At 41.3% G+C, this 20,756-nt stretch overlaps 1 protein-coding gene across 13 annotated transcripts in view; it reads left to right on the top strand.

Moving 5' to 3' along the window:
* MAGI1 (membrane associated guanylate kinase, WW and PDZ domain containing 1) overlaps positions 1–20,756 on the top strand; it is a 975,264-nt gene that overhangs the window by 757,116 nt on the left and 197,392 nt on the right. For all 13 annotated transcript variants that reach the window (XM_029601033.1, XM_029601039.1, XM_029601036.1 and 10 more), the window contains one exon: positions 3,983–4,603. In XM_029601033.1, coding sequence (XP_029456893.1) covers positions 3,983–4,603 — 621 coding nt within the window. The remainder of the gene's footprint in view (positions 1–3,982; positions 4,604–20,756) is intronic.

Genomic DNA, 20,756 nt, shown 5'->3' with positions numbered 1-20,756 from the left:
CACTGAAAAGAACCAGTCAAAAATATATATACAGATAGGCTAATGTAATAAGGTATGCTCAGCTGAACAAACATGTTAATGTGTGATTGCACAACTTTATTGTCGATTTAACAAGAAGTTCAGTGCATAAAAAATATGCGCACACATTAGCTCTCCTCCATGAAAATCCCATGTTAATCTAGTAATTATTACTTCCCAATGCAGAGAAGTGCATAGTTGTAACTTATGTTTTCTTAGCACTGGAAATGTAACTCCTGGTCAGTGATGGAGTAAAGTTTTTAAGGCTGTGGTTGGCGAAGTCGGGAAGGTTCTGTACTCTAGATTTATTTGCATAAAACATGCTTTGTGCACAAACCATGTTTTTAGCACATATTAGAACATGTTTTATGTGCATTGATCATATTTTATGTGCTGAAAATACCATTTGTGTGCGTAACTCTTTCACAGTGCAGAAAATGAGGGGCTGGGGGACAACATTCAGCCGCTGAGTGACTCAGCTAGTTAGACGGATAACCATATCCGGCTAAGTAGCAGGATATATTCAGTGGCACAGTTGCCATACTGAATATACCCAGCTATCTTAAAGTTAGCCAATTATGTATAACCGGCTAATTTTAGGAAAGCTCTACGGACCGACCAGAGTTGGCCATATAAGTTAACCGGCTAACTCCCAATATCACAGTTCAGTTAGCCGGTTAACTTATGCGGCAAACTCAGGTCCTACCCAGAGTGCCTTTTGCTGGCCCCAGAACACCTGCCAACTTATCTGGCTAGAGTTTAGCCAGATAAGCACTCAGTATACTCGGGTAAGCTATTTAGGGGGTCATTTACCAAAGGTATCGCACGCGAAAAGGGACTTTTCGCGTGCGATACCTAAATCGGGGCGGGTTCTGGGCGGCGTCCATACCGGAAGGGGAGGAATTGGGTCGGCACCGGGGTGGACGCCGCGAAGACATCACTGACGATGAAAAGGTAAGGAGCCTTATTGCCGTCAGTAATGCGGCCAATAGCACCACCTTTCACGGTGGCGCTATTGGTTTGCGAAAGCCGGTAGGTAGCAATAGCACCACGGTGGTGCGATCGCTGCCGGCTTTCGCAGGCCTGTCCCCCCGCCCGCCCGTTACCGCCGGATTTTCTGCGAACTTAGAAAATCCAGGCCTTAGACGGTTAACTATTACTATTCATCTAAATTACGTTTGAATATGGACCTCGTGGTTTTTGCACATAATTTGTTTTATGAATGCTAAACATATTTTTGTGTGCTTATTTTTTAGTCCATTTGCTTTTTTTTATATAACTCCCAATGCATTAGCATACAATTAGATTACTTTGTCAGGGGTTAACTCTTTTCTTAGCACATGAGTAAAGAAAATGTGCACTTAAGTCCATCTAACCAGGACTGGCGCAACCCATTAGATGACCTATGTGGTTGCCTAGGGCGCTAACCATTAGGGAGTGCTGAAAAGCAGCCATGTGGGGCCGCGAGTAGAGGCTATCCCGCTCGTGGCAAAGAGGAGTAGAGATCTGGCGGCTGTGAGTAGCACCCAACCTACTCGCGGCCCAGAGAAGCGCACACTCGGTGGGCGCGAATGAGGTAGGAGTCGGGGCTGAGACCAGGGGGGTGGTGTGACCGAGCGGGGGGGATGGCACAAGGCAGAAGGTTCGCCTAGGGTGCCTAATACCCTTGCACCAGCCCTGCATCTAACATTTTTTACTCATATCTTATTATATCATGCTCAAAGAATGAGAGATTGTGTGTGTGTGTGTGTGTGTTTGTGAGTCTGAGAGGACAATTCAGCAGCTGAATTGATTCATTAAGGATTTTTCCCCATCGTCGCAGAATACAACATGGGAGAAATTCCTTGATATATTGGACCATAAGTCCATTAGGCTATTGCTTTTGCCTTGTATTTATATCATTTATTAGGTGATAGCATCTAAATATTTTTAAAGATGCTCAGATTGTACTTACTCTCTCTTACCATTATACATCTAAGTGTTTTTGTGTCAGAATACCAAAAAACCATTAGAAATGTGTTCTGATAGCACTTTGCTATATCTGAGCCAGAATGTAACATGAATTGCTGACATGTAACCTCTAGAAAATGAGCCATTTAAAAACATTAGACTTAGCAATAGTGAAGGCATCTCTTGAATTCTACTTAATAGTAAAGTGTAAGGAAAATGAATTTAGGTTAAGCAATAATAATTCCAATAGAGGGAGGAAGAGAGCCAAGGAATGGATAAGCTTTTTAACAAAGAACTGTAAAGTGCCCTGGAATAAATGGTGAAGCTGTAATAATAAAACGGGTTAAACAATAATAATTCCAACAGAGGGAGGTAGAGAGCCAAGAAATGAATAAGTCATATAACAAAGAACTTTAAAGTATCCTTGAATAAATGGCGAAAGCTCAGTTTTCCCTGTGCTAACCACCCCAATGGGAAAGGCTCTTCCCAGATTCAGATACTGGCATCCAGGTCTCCTGTGCATGCTCCCGCCCCCTCCTCCCCCTCCCCCAGCACACACATCTATCTGGGCAACTCAAATTGGACATCTCTGTGCCACTTGTAACCCCTCCTCCAGTCCAAGGCCACTGAAATTGGGCCGCATTTATGCCTGGCTTTACTGTCTTGTGACCCCAAAAACTCCCACTTTTTTTGAAGAATGTCACTGATTCTGTATCAGCAGCAGGGCGCTTGTCTCCTTTCAGCCAAATCCAAAATGCAGGTCAGAGTGTGATGGCATTTTGAATTTGGTACTTTGGCCAGCAAGAGAGAAACTGACTCCTTCCTGCCAGCAGGCAATAAGGGGTCCTTCTATGAAAATATATGAAAGGTCCTTGGGGGGGAATCAAAGTCCTGGAGTTTTGATTTCAAGTTGGCCATGTGATAGAAGATTAAAAGGGGAGAGTTGAGAGATTCAGTTTTGAGTTGACCGGGGCAGAAAGGTTATGAAAGTGTGGGTTAGAAGTCTGATTTATGTCTTTGGAAAGGCAAGCTTATGTTTGAGTGGAACAGGTTTCTTGGCCAATTAAGACCTGAGTTAACTTTGATTTTCTTTATAGGGCACATTAACTGCACCTTCTGAAATGTAGTTCATTTTCGCAGCATTAATAGGCTGCATTAAAATTCTTAGATGTTAACACTGGAAACTACATCCAGCATTAATACCTAACAAGGTAGTTTAGTTATTAAGTTTTGGGCATTTGTATGTGCATTTATATTACTGCTGGTGAACCAGCGGTAATGCTAATATGCATGCAAATATTGCATAGAAACACTGTTAGTACGTGAGCATTAGCTAATATCTACAATATTATGTTGAACATGGATGTCAACATACCCTTTAGTTTATAGGTCTCTGTTACAAATAAAGTAAATGTATGACAATAGTAATTAAATACTAATAAAATCTAAGACATGCTAGAGGACCATAATGTAAAGTATGCACTTTTTATTCCAGTAAAGCATCACAATTTAAATATTGATTGAAAAAAAGAAAAATGTAGCAATAATACCAAAAGAGTAGCAAAATAACCAAGAATAGTCAAAACAGATATTTTGCAGAATCTTAGTATTACTACCTTAAATTTATGCCTTTCATAATATGAACTGTAAAAGAATGAGTTTGTCCGTGAAGAAACAGAGGATTAGACCTTTCAGAACTTTTAAATATCCTTTAGGTTAGGCAGATTTAACAATAATTCTGCATTAGTTTACAATTTGTAGTCAACATAAACCTCAGTGTTCTTTACAACTGTAGCAATTATGACATAATTATCCATCTACAGTGACATTTACTTTGTTAGCAAAATATCTGATACTTTTGTTTATCATTGCTGTGACAACCCACTGTAGCACTATTGACAAACAAGCTTTGTACAAACAACATTGTTTTAAACTAATATTGTTTTTTATTTATTAAAAATGTTTAAAAAAGATACATTCTTTTAAATTAATTTTTGTTCTGTTTCTTCTGCAGGGGATGTCATTGTGAGTGTGAATGAGACATGTGTACTAGGACATACACATGCTCAAGTTGTAAAAATCTTCCAGTCCATTCCAATTGGTACAAGTGTGGACCTACAGCTCTGCCGAGGTTACCCTTTGCCTTTTGACCCAGATGATCCTAACACAAGCCTAGTAACATCTGTGGCAATTATGGATAAAGAACCAATCATTGTAAATGGACAAGAAAATTATGATTCTCCATCAAGCCAGAGTAGTAAAACTGGAAAGGTAAATGGCATGAAGGAGCCAAGACCGAGTAGCCCTGCAGATGTTTCTTCAAATGGTTCCCATGGTTATCCCAATGATACTGTCTCTTTGGCTTCCTCCATAGCAACACAGCCTGAACTTATAACTGTGCATATAGTAAAAGGGCCCATGGGCTTTGGTTTTACTATAGCTGATAGTCCTGGTGGTGGAGGCCAAAGAGTGAAGCAAATTGTAGACAGTCCAAGATGCCGTGGCCTGAAGGAAGGGGATCTTATAGTTGAAGTAAATAAGAAGAATGTGCAGAATCTTACTCATAACCAGGTTGTGGATTTGCTGATTGAATGCCCTAAGGGAAGCGAAGTTACACTGTTGGTTCAACGAGGAGGTATGTTAATAGCAACACCTTTATTTACATTTACTGTTTTAATTTACTTCACTGTAATTTATAAATATTGAGGTTTGCTAAGTAATTCCATAAATTACATTGCGAATGAGAAATTATAAAGGAGTTATGATTTCATATTTGAAAAATCACTATTATAGATACTATATATACAGGATATCACATGTCAAAATATACTAGGACTGGAATGTTATGGACTTAGTTAATTACGGCACTATGTTTTAGAATTATTTTCAAATAGCAGAATATACCCTCATTCAGTGCTGTACTTTGACATTTTTTTTACATTCCACATAGTTGCCTCAGATTAAGCACACAGAAAAATATGACATTAGTTATATATGTTTGGATAACACATGCCAGATGTACACAGTGCTATACAGAGACATAATGGAAAGTCACTAATCTTTGGAGCTTGCAATCTAATCAAGATGGACAGACAAAACACAGAACAAAAATCAAATAAGACATTTCTAGGTAAGACTGCAAGGCCATAACTGAGAAGAATTAAAAATAGGCAGTTAAAGACAGGATTAATTGAGAAATTTGTAACTTTGAAAGAGACTGCATGGATGAGAGCCCCTAAAAGTCTGTATAGGAAAAGCCGCCCATGGAGTGGGTAGGATTCCAAGTGAGACAGCTCTGCATCTAAAAAACAGTTTTCTGTCTCTTCCCAGCACCGCTTTCATAGCAAGTTAAGCATTTTCCCAGCAATGGAAAAACAGAAAGCAAAACAAAATTCCCTCAACATCCAAGGTGAAGCTTCTGCATCTAAAAATATATTTTATTATAATTATAGTGGTAGTATTCTTGACTATCAACCACCACAATCCTTGGATTCAAACATCATTTACTCCAAACTATAATCAGTTCTGAGTTGTCATCCAAGTTCAGCTACATAGTGTTAAGATTTTTTTATTTTTGCATTCTATGGTTTTCGAGGTAAAATAAATTATTAGTATCTACATAATTTACAAACAGCCAAAAATGAGATTCTTTAAAATACTGAATGTACTTAATATTTCTGTCTAAAGCAAAAAGGTTTTAACAGTCTTATTTAGCGGAAACACAATAATCTTCATTGCCTTTGTATGAAGAATTTAATGTTATCAGTATTGTATCAAATGGGCTGATTTCAGATTGTTATGCCATGAATTTACAAAAAATATACTTACAAACTATGAGGACCTAATTAGACTGGAACTTTGAGCAAATGACAGACATTAAAGAAATGCAGAAACAAAAGGTTAAGCATCTTGCTCAAGCATTTTTAGTGTATAAAACCTTAGCAGTCTTTATCTAGGGTGGGTACTTGATTACTTTCTTTGAGGTCCACAGCCAAATCTGATTTTCAGTATGATGGAAATGTGTAAATTAAATGAATTCTTAGACCAAATGGATGGTGTTATATCTGAATATTCCTTGTTGTTACTTTGAAAATCCTTGTAGATCTCAAAAATTGAAGTTAAGTAGCCCTAGACAGTGTCACATCTGTTACTTGCCATCTCTTGGTTATTTGATTAATTGTCAACACCTACTCATTTCCATAATTCTAATTGAGTAGAATATGAGAAAGTTTGATCAGGAATTAATGACTGCTATTTTAATGATAATATATTAGATCAAACACTATTATATTAACAAATCTCCTTTCTGTAATTTTTGCTGGCATGTGACTCAGTTGAATGTATACAAAGGGAGTTAGTCATGAAATATTTGCTCCCTTCTCATCAGATGCAGTTCTCACTACCTCATTTGACATTTAGATTCCAATAATTTCTCACTTCAAAGTGAATTGTCACTTGTAAACTGAGTAGTCTAGGAATAGGATTTAAGATGATGGTCTGAATTAGAAACTGGTTGAGGGATAGACAACAGAGCCTGGTGGTAAATGTTTTGTTCTGAGGAAAGAAAGATGATGATTGGAATACCTCAGTATTCAGTCATGGGACTGGTTTCTTTTATTCATAAGACATGTAGCCCATTGTATTCACAGTAATAGGTACATAACAGATTTAAATACAGTCATTAAAAACATAAAAACAAAACATTTCCTAGCGTGTAGCAGATGGACTCAAGACCAATGGGTATAGTGTGCTCCTGATAGCAGTTGGAGACGGATCAGATTTTAATCTGACGTCAGCCATAGTACATATACCCTGCGAGATACCATGCTCTTCAGTATTTTCCGTCTCCATAGCAGTTTGGGACTCTATACACGCTTGCACAGCATTAGCGTATTCTAACCAAAGAAATGCAAAACAAAGAAGAAAACTTATCTCTACAGACGAGCCCTGCTCTCCTGCAGTGATACCTACGTGTCCCTCCCCCAGTCGAGATTCCTGAGGTGATTTCCGCGATCCCTCAGAGGTAGGCCTCGGTCCAGCAGCTGGTTCCCAGCGTGGACTTAGCCCCGGCATCGGGTGCGGCTGAGAGGCAGTGGGTGCAAATTCAAGCGCGGTGGTGAAGGTATTTTTTCCCTCTTCCCCCGCAACCGGAGACCGCCCGGAACGAGACCGGGAAACGCCCGAGAACAAGGTAAGGTAGAAAACTGCTTAAAAGTCTCCAGTCTCCGAGGCTCGAATAGCCGCACAGATAGCCAGCCGGCGTAAGTGCTACCGGGTTGATCAGTCCTACAAGGGCTAGACCCCAGTTCGATACGAGGGCCCTCCCACGTGGAGACCCTTTGAGGTGGTCGCCATATTGCCCGCGTGGTTGCTGTCACCATTTCCATTTCGCCCTGTCCGCCAATTCGTTCTGTGTGCACAGAGGTGAGCCGTGTGTACAAAATCACTTGTGCACACACCGGCACGCGCATAACTTCAGCGACGCATGCACGGGCGTCGGGCTCTCAACCACACGCTCATCTGTGTCGGGCGCATAAGCAAAACCCCGTTCACAGACTGGTGCGCGCATCCGGCCTGCACGCACAACTTCGGCGCACCCGGAGCGCATATCTCAGCCTATGTAGAGGCAGGCAAGCCTCCAACTCTACAAGTCAAGGCCCATTCCACTAGAGCCCAGGCAGTGTCTTGGCGGAAACCAAGATGCTGTCACCCGCCGAGATCTGTCGGGCAGCGACATGGTCCTCCATTCATACCTTCTCTAGGTTCTATCGCCTAGATGTTCAGGCTCAGGAGGACACAGCATTCGCAAGGGCAGTACTAAGTGGGCCACGGGAAGCCTCCCACCCGGTTCAGGAGTAGCTTTTATACATCCCATTGGTCCTGAGTCCATCTGCTACACGCTAGGAAATTGAGAAATTACTTACCTGATAATTTCATTTTCCTTAGTGTAGACAGATGGACTCAGCACCCCGCCCACGGCTGCTGACAATCACGGAACCCTCCGGGGACAATCCCCGAAAACAAGACAAACACGGGTAAGCCAAGCTTTCCTCTAATTAGGACACTCATACCTATCCGGTGTCAGCGTTTTTCGGTTGAGTACACTGGCAGTCTCCAGCTATAAGCACATCAACCAGTTCAAGTTAACCAAGTTAATCAAGTTATTCAGTCACACATATATCCACAATTGCTTTTCGAAGAAAATACTGATGAGCATGGCGTCTGGCAGGGGTATATGTACTAGGGCTGACGTCAAATTGAAATCTGATCCGTCTCCAACTACTATCAAGAGCACACTATACCCATTGGTCCTGAGTCCATCTGTCTACACTAAGGAAAATGAAATTTCTCCAATACAAATAAGTGAGACATAGCCTCAGTAGGTGAGAACAATAATATCTATAAGCAAAGACTGCTGGGACATGATTGTATTCTGATCATTATGAGTGATATTTAAGAGGGATCAGAAGGAAAAATGTCCTTTTTGCAGATGACATTAATGTCTTCAACAGAATTAATACCTCTGAGTATGTAAATCATTTAAGAAGTGATCTAGCTTGAGGAGTGGTTGACTGGTATCTGAATTTCAGTACTAGAAAATAGTTATGCATTTTGAGTTTAGAAATCCAAGGAAGTGGTAAATCATTATATCCAATGATTTGAAATAGTGTAAATAGGCAGTGGCAGATGCTAGGATATAGAGGGAGAGGCATGACTAGTAGAAAAAAGGAAATTATTATTCCATTGTACATTACCTCGGTGAGACTTCGCCTGGATTATTGTGTTCAGTTCTGGAGGCTTTACCTGTGAAAGGACATAGACAGGACATAGCTGATTGACTGGCAGTTAAAATTAATTGCAGAAAAGTGCAGAGTCTCACATTTGGGGAACAGAAATCCAGTATGGAAGGTGAGGGGCTGATGTATATGAGCCAAGAAAAGAGACTTGGGTATGATAAGTGTCTTGTAATCTCAAGGTAGCAAGATAATGTGATAAGGAAGTGGCAAGTGCTAAAAGGCTGCTAGAGTATATAGGGTGAGGTATAACCAGCATAAAAAAGGAGGTGAAAATGCTTCTATAAGGTCATTGGCATGGCTTCTTCTAAAATACTATTGAATTCTGGAAGCCAGATCTCAGGAAGGATATAATCTAAAGGCCATCCAGAAAAAGGCAACCAAAATCCATTTGAGATGGGACTTAAATATTTAAATATGTTCACCTAAGAAGAGAGGAGAGACCGAGGAGGGGGGGGGGCAGGGGGCATGATAAAGACATTCAAATATCTGAAAGGTATTAATGCACAAGAAGCAAACTTGTTTAAATGGAAAAGAAGATGTAGAAACACAAGGGTCATGATATGAACCTCCAGCAAGGTAGGCTCAAGATCTATGTCAGAAAATATTTTTTCATGCAGGGGTGATGAATGCCTGGAATGTGCTCCCAGAGGAAATTGTAGCAATAAAAATGGTAACAGAATTCAAAAAAACATAGAAACATACCATCATAGCCTATTCAGTCTGCCCATCCACACAAACTACTGAGTTTTATGATCCCTACCACTCAGAGATCTGTGTTTATCCCATGCTTTCTTTAATTCAGATAATGTCCTTGCCTCCTCCACCTCCACGGGAGGCTGTTCCATGCATCTGTTATGCTCTCTATAAAGAAATATTTTCATAGATTACTCCAAAGTCTATCACTCCCCTTTCACCTTCATCCCATGATCCCTTGTTCTAGAGCTTCCTTTCCTTTGAAAGAGCATCATCTCCTCTGCATGGAAACCTGGGAGGTATTTAAACATCTCTGTCATATCTCTCCCCCATCCTGCCTTTCCCCAAGGCATGCATCTTTAGATCTTTGTCCCCATATGCATTAGAACAAAGACCACCAATTATTTTAGTAGCAACTCTCAGACCAACTCCAACTGGTTTATATCCTTTTGAAGATGCAGTCTCCAGAACTGTGTACAGTATTCCAATTGAGGTCTCACCAGTATCTTACAAACGGGCAATATCACCTACTTTTTTCTGTCGACCATTCTTCTTCCTGTGCACGCTATCATCTTTCTGATTTTTATTGTTGCCTTATCTACCTGTTTGGCCACTTTAAGATTATCAGATACGATCAGCCCCAGATCTCACTTTTCTTACATGCTCAGAAGAATTTCACTTCCGATACTTAGTCCTGGGGGAATTCTGCACTACTGCAGAGTGCAGAATTCCCCCCTGCGCAGAATTGCCAAAATAGAGGAGACCCTGGCATGCCGCAAACGGAGTGCACGAAGATGAAGGCCCGCATGTGCCGCGGGACGCACTCTGCTCGTGGCAAAGATAAAGGCCCGGATGCGCCGTTCACGGCGAAAATGGAAGGCTCCCGCGTGCCGCGAATGAAGTGTGCTTTGCTCGCAGCGAAGATGGAAGGCTCCCATGTGCTGTGAAAGGAGTGAGCTCCGCTCGCGGTGAAGATAAAGGCCCCAGTGAGAAGAGAATGTGTATGTGAGAGAGGGGAGGGGAGGGTGAGAGAGAGCATGGGGGAGGTAAAGAGGGGGATGCTTGAGTGTGGGTTTCAGAGAGAGGGAGCCTATATGAGGCGATTGTGAAGGAGTGTGTATGTGCGTGAGAGATTGGGAGCTCGTGTGTATGAAAAAGGGATTGTGAGGGTGCTAGCTCGTGTGTATGAAAAAGGGATTGTGAGGGTGCTAGCTTGTGTGAAGGGATTGTGTATGTGTGAGACAGAGCCTGTGTGAATGGTTGCGTGAGAGAGAGACATAGGTAGCCTGTGTGATAATGTATGTGGGAGAGAGAAAGGGAACTTGTGTGGGTGTGTATGCAAGAGAGGGGGCCCTGTATAAGGGGATGTGTGTATGTGCGAGAGAGTGAGGGAGCCTGTATGAGGGTGTGTGTATGTGTGCTAGAGAGAGGGAGCATGTATGAGGGGCAGTACTGAGAACGGGGTCAAACTCTCTGGGACTGGCAATAGAGTGGAAGGGGTTGAGCCTAGAGGTGGAGGGGAGAGATACTGGCAGGTGGAGGAGTTGATGCCTGAGAGGGCAAAGTGGCCAGAGGAGTAGGGAGAGTGAGTGGAAGGGACACTCTTAGTGAATTTCTAGGGAAATTCTGCTCAAAATATTTAAAATTCTGCATCTATAAGTAATAACTTTTTTCTTTATTAATTTAAAATTTAATTATTTAAAAACTGCCATGTAAATTGTGTTATTTTAACCAATATATAAAGTTTGTAGAATTTTAACTTTTTTTGCGCAGAATTCCCCCAGGAGTAAATACTAAACTTCTTGGGTTTTTACAGCCTAAATGCATAACTCTGCTTTACTTTAACATGAAATCATAGCTGCCCATTCCTCAAAGTTCATTAGATCCCTTCTCATGTTTTCCACACCTTCTTGACTGTTTACCCCTGTTGCAAATGTTGGTATTGACTTTAAAAAGACAAACTTTTCCCGATAATCTTTCCGCAATATTGCTCACAAAAACATTGAAAAGAACTGTTCCTGTGGCACACCACTAATATCCCTCTCCTCAGAATGAATTTCAATTATCATTACCCTTGTCGCCTCCCACTCAGCCATTTTTTAACCCAGTCACTTTAGGGTTTATACCAAGGCCCCAAGTTGCCTATGTGGAACCATGACAAAGGCATTACTGAAATTCAAGTACACTATATCTAGAACTGTCCCTTGATCCAATTCCCTGGTCACCCAATCAAATAAATTGATTAGATTTCTCTGACAAGATCTACCTCTGGTAAAGTCATGCTACCTCAGATCTTGTAATCCATTGGAATCCAGAAACTGCACTATCCTCTGTTTTAGCAGCAGTGTCATTAATTCACTCACCGCAGAAGTAAAACTAACTGACTTGTAGTTCCTGGCCTCCTCTATACTTCCATTTTTGTGAATAGGAACGAGTTCTTCCTGTCTTTAATCTCCCGAAACTATTCCCCCCTCTTAAAAAAAAAAAAAAAAAAAAAAAGCCATTGAAAAGGTCAGCCAGCAGAATTGCCAGAACATCTCTAAGTTCCCCTAAAACCCTTTGATATATCCCATCTGGTTCCATCGCTCTGTCTACTTAAGTTTAGTTAGCTCCTCATGAACATACTTTTCTGAAACTCTGTTGAGGTTTACTTCATTTCTAATCCTATTTGTGTTTGTTTTATGTGGTCCCATTCCTGGCACTTCTATAGTGAACACCGAACAGAAATATTTAAGTAATTTCACTTTTTTCTTATTGGCCTCTACATATTCCTGTCCTTCACTAAGTTTCACAATGCAACTTTTTCACTTCCTCCTATCACGGACATTTAAAAAAAAAAAAAATCATGTCGCCCTGTTGTTCATTATTTGATGTTTTTATTTCCATTTGCATCTTTGCATACTTGACTCCTTTCCCAGCTTCATTTAGATATTGTCACGTGTCCTCCTTTCTGTGATCTCCTTGTAGCTTATGAAAACCAACTGGTTTTTCTTAACCTTTTTAGCTACTTCTTTAGAAGACTATAGGGGGTCTCTTTTTCCTCTTTCCTTTGTTTGCTTTCCTAACAAGCTAAGTTGCCCTTATCATACCTCCTTTTAGTTTTGCCCATTACGCTTCTACTTCCCCCAAGATTTTCCCAACCAGCTAACGACTTGTTAAGTTACACCTCCATTTTAACAAAGATAGTTTTCCTGAAATCTAGGATCCTTACCTTTGAATGAATCCTCATTGCCTGCACTCTAATACTGAAACAAACTGTTGATTTCTGGATCCCAGATGATCGTCCACTGCAACATCCTATACACTGTCACTATTGCTAAGCACCAGGTCCAATATCACCCCTTCCTATGTGGATTTCACTACCAGTTGACGGAACAGTTCTCTCCGCAGAGAATCTAGGATTTCCCTGCTTCTTGAAGACATTGCAGTCAGAATATCCCATCAACATCCAGCAGATTGAAATTCTTTAGCAATAGCATCTTTCCTTTCATAGAGATTTTGTGAATATCCTCCATTAAATCTTTGTTTCTTCTGCTTGGCAAACTAATGAAGGTTCACATGGTCGCTGGATCTTAGCCCTTGCCCAAAGCCTCACTGCTGTGATTTGCCACAGTTTGGAGGCATTTAGGCTTTGTTGTGAAATGTGGGATAGAGCATTGCAATAGTAAATGCAGATAGTCATTAGGAAGCTGGATGATTGAGCAACATCTTTGTGTTAAGACATGAGAATGGATGAATAGTAGATGGGAGCTAACTGGGGGACCTTGTATGCTTATCTGTCCAAGAAGGAAGGCTACAAATGTGGACAATGACAAAAACTGTCCTAAATATGCAGAGATACCTTACAAGCACTCACATTCTATGGCAGGCAACTGGGTCATATCTTTGTAATGTGGCGATGAATAACGCAGCCAAAGTCCTTGATCTCAGACTATATAGATTCTTGCTTTTCTGTGTAGCAAGATGTGATAAACTGCATAAGCACTCTATCACAATATCTTTAATAGTGCATATATATGAGCATTCTTATTCTTGGCAAGCATCTAGGATATGCAGTACTGTCTGTTTTCTTGTTCAAAGGTTATGGGAAAATTACCTCAGACCAAGGTACTCAGATTGAATGCTGTCAGACCTTCTTTTCCATAACATTGCCTTGCCTTATAACTGAAAGACCTTTTGTCTGAAGTATTGGATGCAGACCCAGTGTCTGTGCTTTGTATGGTTTACAGCCATAAACTAAATTCTATGACTTCTGTGTGGTTGAGCTTTTTCATTTCACTTGTTGTGATTCTTCTTTGAGTATGTCTCCTATATTTTATCTCTTACACCTTCCAGTGTGAAATGAAAAGTTTGCTAGGGTAGATTATGAGGCTGTTTTTATTATTATTAGATATTCATGTTAGATATTCATTCAGTTAAAGGTTATCTATTATTTATTTATTTATTTTCTATACTGCACATAAAACACGCTGACCAGGGCAGTTTATAACATAAATTTAAAATACAATAAAAACAACTCAAACACTTTTTCAAATAAACATTATACCCAAACTAACTGTGTTTTTATGTATTATATTGTAAACCGATGCGATGTTTCGAACGAGTGTCGGTATATAAAAGCAAATAAATAAATAACATAAATAATCTTCACTAATTATAATGTGGAAACACCCTTGCCTTCACTTCTTTCTAAAAGCTAAATAATTTGCCTCCAACAGTCATAGCGAAGCCATTTGGCACCTATGGCCAAGTGAAAAATTGTGCCCTCACCCTGAACTCAACATTCAAGACCACAAGCTGGGGGATTCTGTTAAATGCAGGGGGCTTTAATTTTAATTTTTTATTTTTCCCCAAGCAGTTTCCCCCTGCTTCTTTGGGCTTCCAGCTCAATTGGAACCAGAACAATTCTGGCACCATAAGCCTTCATTGAAAAACTGAACTGGAAACCCTGAGAAGCCAGATGTTGCATGTCATGCAACACCAGAGAAATGTGTTTGTTTATGAAAGGAATTTCTCTTTCTATAAAATAGAAACAGAAATGCATTCCTCCTGTATTGTGCAAAATAAATTATCATGAGCCGGATGTTCCCAAAGTTAGCATATTCCATTCACTAAACTGAATTTAAAATGCTTTTTTCTACCCTTGCTGTCTGTACATTTTATTTTCTAACCACTTTGGTCCTATTAGGAAAACAGTTCAAGCCAGGCATCTATAGATCCACACACAGAAACCACATGCTAGCAGAATACCTCATCTTGTTCATACATACATACAGAATACAAACTGACCCTCACCAAATACTGAATAAAGAAACCATAAAGTATAAATAGAAACTTGCAGACAAAAACTGAATTGAAAACCGCAACAAGCCAGACTCTGTATGCAGTGCAACGATGGAAAAACAAAACCTCATAAGGCAGCAAACAATAAAATAAAAAAATATAAACCATCAATCATAAGAGCTAACTACATTAATACAAAGAATAAATATTTTAAAACATCGGATAATTAGAAACTCATTTACAAATATTCCAAATGGCAATAAAATATTCCAAATTATGGGATACATAAAATAACACCCAATAAATTAAAACTAATTAGGATATTGAAAAATCCCCCATTCTCCATACCTGGAACTTTTGATTTCCAGATGTCTTGAGATTATCATGGATTTGGGGGGCAGGGGTTGTTGCGCACAAACTTTCTCCTCTCCTTCAGATGCTCAATCATACATTCACATACACGCATAGGCTCAACCATATACACACATGCACACAGACTGTCTTATATGCTCAGTCATATATGCACACATACACACATTCTCCCACTTAGTCATATATTCGCAGACACATGCTCTGTCATCCTCAATCATACACACAAACATAACATACACAGTCTGTCCCATGCTCAGTCACACACACATACACATATGATCTGTCTTATGCTCAGTCACACACACACACATGCACACACACTGTTTCTCATGGTTAGTCATACATACACATGCTGTCTCATTTTCAGTGATATCAATAGTGTCTCTCATGCTCAGTCATACACAGTTTCTCATGCTCATTTACATACACATACGCTGTCTCATATTCAGTCATAAATACACAGTCTCTAATGGTCAAACATACATACACATGCACTGTGTCTCATGCTCAGTCATATACTGTATGTACATAGTCTTTCATTCTCAATCATATACACACAGTTTCTCATGTTCAGTCATATACACATACATGCTATCTCATGCTCGATCCTATATACACACATGCTGTCTCATGCTTATTCATACAGAAACATACAAGCTATCTCATGCTGAAATCATATATGTACATACACACAATGTCTCAATCTCAGTCATCACACACACACACGTCATCTCTCGTACTCAATCATATACACACACACACACGTGCTCTGTCTCTCATGTTTTTTCACTTGTTTCTCCCTCTGGAAGAACAAGGGGCAGCAATCTCCTTCAGTCTAGACAGTCACTAGACATTTCCTTTGTGCTTCTAAACTCCAGGCCCTTCTAATTCTCCTTATGATTGTGAGAAGGGGGAGGGGAACTGTTTGGAGGGAGTTGGGGAGACTAATGCCGCTTGCAACTATGCAAACTGTGCTCCTTCTGACTGCTGAGGTGAGAAAGAGAGTTGGGAGGCCAATGCTGCTTCTTTTGAAAGAGGCTGATACAATACAGTGCACTCAGCCGAGCCTGCTGTTTAACCCGCTGTCGGATGCGGGTTAAATAGGCGCTAATCCACTCCTAATGCAATAGGGGGATTAGCGCCTATTTAACATGCGTCCGACGCGGACTGAATGAGTTAGCGCTCATCACATGCAAATGCATGTGAATGAGGCTGTTACTCATTCACTCCGAATGCAAAAAAATAAATGTGCGTCTCAGACGCACATTTATCGCTCAGCTATTAACGCCTGCCTGGAGCAGGCGTTAATAGCTGAGCGCACTGAAAAAAAGTACAGAAAAGCAGAAAAAACTGCTTTTCTGTACTTTTTTTAAAAGTTAAAAAAAAAAAAACCCTCTGCCGGCTGCAGTAATGAAAACAGACATCGATAAACTTGGCATCGGTTTTCATAACCGGCTGACTGCAGTGACCATAGCGCCTCCTTGCTAGCGCAACCCCCTAATTTGTGTATTGCATGGTGTGAGTAATATTGCATCGGCCCCTTTGGCTCCACGGCCATGCTTCTTATGACTGCCGGGGTTGGTGGGCAAGGAGGGCAGTGGAAGGCTGATGCAGTTTCTATCAGCCTTACGAGCCATGCTTCTCTTGACTGCTGGGATGGGAGGTCGGTGCTGCTACTAGCGTGGCTCTGCAGCCACACTTCTTCTGACTGCTAAGTGCAGGGGGTGTGGAAGGCTGATATTGTTTGTTACAACACTATGGGCTGCCTTTCCTATTGCAGGGGGAGGCTGATGTTTCTTCTGTCAACTGGACCGGAGCTCCGAGGGAGGGGCTCCACAGCATTGTCTGAGCTGGGTGGCAGCATTGGTGCTCTCTTTTTTTCAATTTGGACAACCCCTTCCTTTCAGGGATATTCTTGATGGTAAACAGAGCTCCAGAAGCAGACACAGCAGTTCTTGACAAAAAGCTGTGTATCTGGTGGAAGGGAGGCAGCTCTTCAACTAAATTGTGAGAGAGATGGCACCTATGGTCGAGGCCATATCTGGCCATAAACTTGCTATAGCTCTGGCCTCCAATCCAATATCCAAAGGAGCTGAATTCCAAAGTGCAGGCCATATACTGAAAACATTCTCTTTTGACACCCCTCCCTTTTAACCCTCTTCACACCAGCTATCACAAACAGTGGTCCTTTTGCCGAATGCAAATTCCCTCATTGTATATATACCTGTGAACTTGATTCATTTGATAACTTGCACCCTTAGCATGATCAACCTTATACATCAGGGTCATAATCTTAAACATAATCCTTTTCCTGATAGGTAACCAGTGCAACTCCACTAAAAGTGGTCTAGCACTGTATCTTCTTGGACAGCTGAACAGCAATCTGGCCGCCATGTTCTGCATCACCTGGAGCCAATGCAAATTCCTTATGGTTCCCCCTAACAAGGCCCCATTACAGTAATTGAATCTTGGCATCATCAAGGCTTGTACTATTGTCTGAAATACCTCTATACTTACACAACCTCTAATTTTCTTCAACTGCCTTATTCCTGGGGTAATTTTGCATCACTGTGCAATGCAAATTTGTTGCAAAATTACCCTGCCCAGCATAACTTTGCAATTCCATACAGAACTGAGTGCATTATCAGCCTCAGCTCCCATAGGCTGGAAAAAGAAAGGGGGGACATGGTATCGACCCTGGCCCATGGTCTGGAAGAAGGCAGAGGAGGTGGTATCTGCTGTGTCTTCCTTTAAGCTGATAAATGGAAGAGGAGTCCATACTGGCCTCTACAGGCTAGAAAATAGAAATGGAGGTAACTCTGGTTCCCATAGGCCCAAAGGAGGTGGGGACTGCCCAGAACAAAGGAAAGACTGGATGGACTGTGTTGAGGAGGGAGTGGGGAAAAGAATAGGTAGATTAGGCTGAGGGGACAGAAGGGTGGGAGAGAGTATGTGGGCTTGACTGAAGGGATTAAAAGAGTGAAGAGACAGGCTGGGGGGGGGGGGGCATGATCCTCTGTCTTGTGATTATATTATTATAGTACTCTTTGTTGAATTTAGCATATTAAAGTAATTATTTTTTGTATTATAGTTTGATCAGGACCGTATTTAAGGCATAGTTAATATAGGCACATGCTTAGTTAGCCAAATTCTGAAGGCACACAAAAACTGGAATTTCCCCTGCCCTTCACCCACTGTGTTTTGATTTCCATGGGAAAATCCCTCTATCTTGAGTTTTTTGCCATAATTTTAAATCCAACCCTAAGTTTAATTATTGCTCAGAGACAATCATTTATACTGTTATTTTGACAAATAAACTTTGCAGAATTTAAAAATATCTTCTGCAGAATTTTATTTATTTAATGCATAATTCCCCCAGTATTTACTTATTTGAAAGCATTTCTAACTTGCTCTGTCTTGATATACTAGGCGGGATACAAAACAACCAACATGACTAGCAAACTTAAATTAAAATAACACCATAAAATATTAAGGAAGCCTACATAATAAAGTGAAAATGCATTATTCAGGTCCCAAAAGTAAATGGCATCTTTACTCTTTTCCTAAGTGATACGGCTCACATCATAGTAATATATGTATCAAAAAATTATATTCATACTGGATTGTGATTTCTAAAGGAATTGCCACAACAAAATTTGTTCCAAGCAAGACAATATTAGAAATATTTTTAAAAATAAAATGTGTAGTATATTTTATTCCAGAAAATTTGAAGCAAGATACTTTTTTTTAATTGTTAAACTGCAATATTCATAGCAATGTACTTGAAAAGCTTCAACTTTTTATTAGAAGAACTAGATTTTTTAAAAGGTGACATTGCTTGTAAAGTATCCTTTTAAAAGGATACTTTACAAGCAACATTGCTTGTAAAGTATCCTTTAAAAGGATACTTTACAAGCAACATTGTATTTAAATATTTACATTTCTTTGTGTCACATGACTTGAAAACAAAAAATTTATCGTCAGATACCAAAGCTTCTATATTATGGGGCACCTTGCACGCGTCCAGCCCTAGGGGAGCCCCGATGGCTTTCCCCGTTCCCTCCGAGGCTGCTCCAAAATCGGAGCGGCCTCAGAGGGAACTTTCCCTCGAGCTTCCCTCCCTTCCCCTATCTAACCCGCCCCCCAGCCCTACCTAAATCCCTCCCTCCCTACCTTTATTTTATAAGTTACGCCTGCCGGCCAGCTGTACCACACAATCTCCCGGCACAGCAGAAAATGGCCGCCGTGCCAGAGGCCACAGGACTGCCCCGCCCCATCCCTTTTTTCAAGCCCCGGGACATACACGCTTCCCGGGGCTTTACTCACGCCGCCGGGCCTTTTGAAAATAGGCCCGGCGCGCGTAACCCCCCCTACGCGCGTAAATCCTCGAAAATCTGCCCCTATGGCTAGTAGAAAAGCACTGCACTTCAAACAGCATCACACAATTTCTGCTGTGGTTTTCTGCAGATATATGCAGAGTGATATTCTGAATTCCATATAAAATAATTTGTTCAGTAATCTCTTCTCTTCCCTTCTCCACAGAAACCTAACAATCTCTGTTTAAACACATATACTATGCAATATAATTCTTGCAGACATTTTTACTCTATCCCAGCATAACCAGAAGACCCAGGACAGGTGTTGCTCACGGTTCCAGTTGGTCGCCACCCCAACCCTCCACACAAGGTACAAATATCCACCACATACATTACAAAGGACATAGACTTTGATTCGCTTCGGAACAAATGTGACCACAGCTTATTAACATTAACAAAGGAATTGGATACAATGACGGCCAAGGTGTGAGCTCACCTGACATACTCCTCCACCCACTACCTGCCCAAACCCCCATTCAATTCTTAGATGGCCCGAGCTCACTGCCCAAGCCCACAGAATTAATACCAGGGCCAAGTGCCCTGAACCGATTGCTCACATGGTTCCAGTCATCGGCCCCATTACTCATGATAAGTCTGAACCTGACCCAAGGCAGTGTTATCCCAAGGCCTTGCCTGTGGAATGTCAAGTTGCAACTCCAGCTCGTACTCTGTGGCAAAGGACAAGCGATAATGGACCTATTACACTGGCCCAGCAGAGCATCCATGATCCTGCAGAGGGTCAGATACCTGCTGCGACAAAAGTCATAGATATGACAGCTTAAGAACTGGATGCATAAGCAAAAGAAGACATGCATATTTAAGAATCCTTGTGGAAGAGTGAGACATGACCTGCTGCCTGGAAGCAGAGATGCAAAAGAAAAATTGCCAGAGTCACCAGCGTTTAAAGCTCCATGTAGCCCATTCCCCTGAGCCAGCTGCCAGCCAATTCCAGGAGCCCAGGGCCAGTACTGACATCGGCATGCAACCACACACACTGCCAGATACTCCTGGCATGCTATGTGCTTCCCACATAGCAGCTACCAACTCGGGAGGGGCGGCATGGGGGGGGGGGTAACCCTGCTGCCCCTGAAGTCATGCACACTTGCTCTCCCTGCCCCCCATCAGCACTGATGGCCCAGCTGGAGGGTGTGTGCAATGCCACACCAGGGTGGGGTGGGGGATAGGAGAGCCAGAATCTGCTCCTGCCTGTGGCAGAAGTGTCCTGGATGTCCAGTTATCAGTGGCGCCCACCCACTCCATGCAGAAT

The sequence above is a fragment of the Rhinatrema bivittatum genome, chromosome 4, assembly GCF_901001135.1.
Source record: "Rhinatrema bivittatum chromosome 4, aRhiBiv1.1, whole genome shotgun sequence".
Classification (NCBI taxonomy): Eukaryota; Metazoa; Chordata; class Amphibia; order Gymnophiona; family Rhinatrematidae; genus Rhinatrema; species Rhinatrema bivittatum.
The sequence above is the reverse complement of the archived record's forward strand: the minus strand, read 5'-3'. Positions and strand labels throughout refer to the sequence as shown.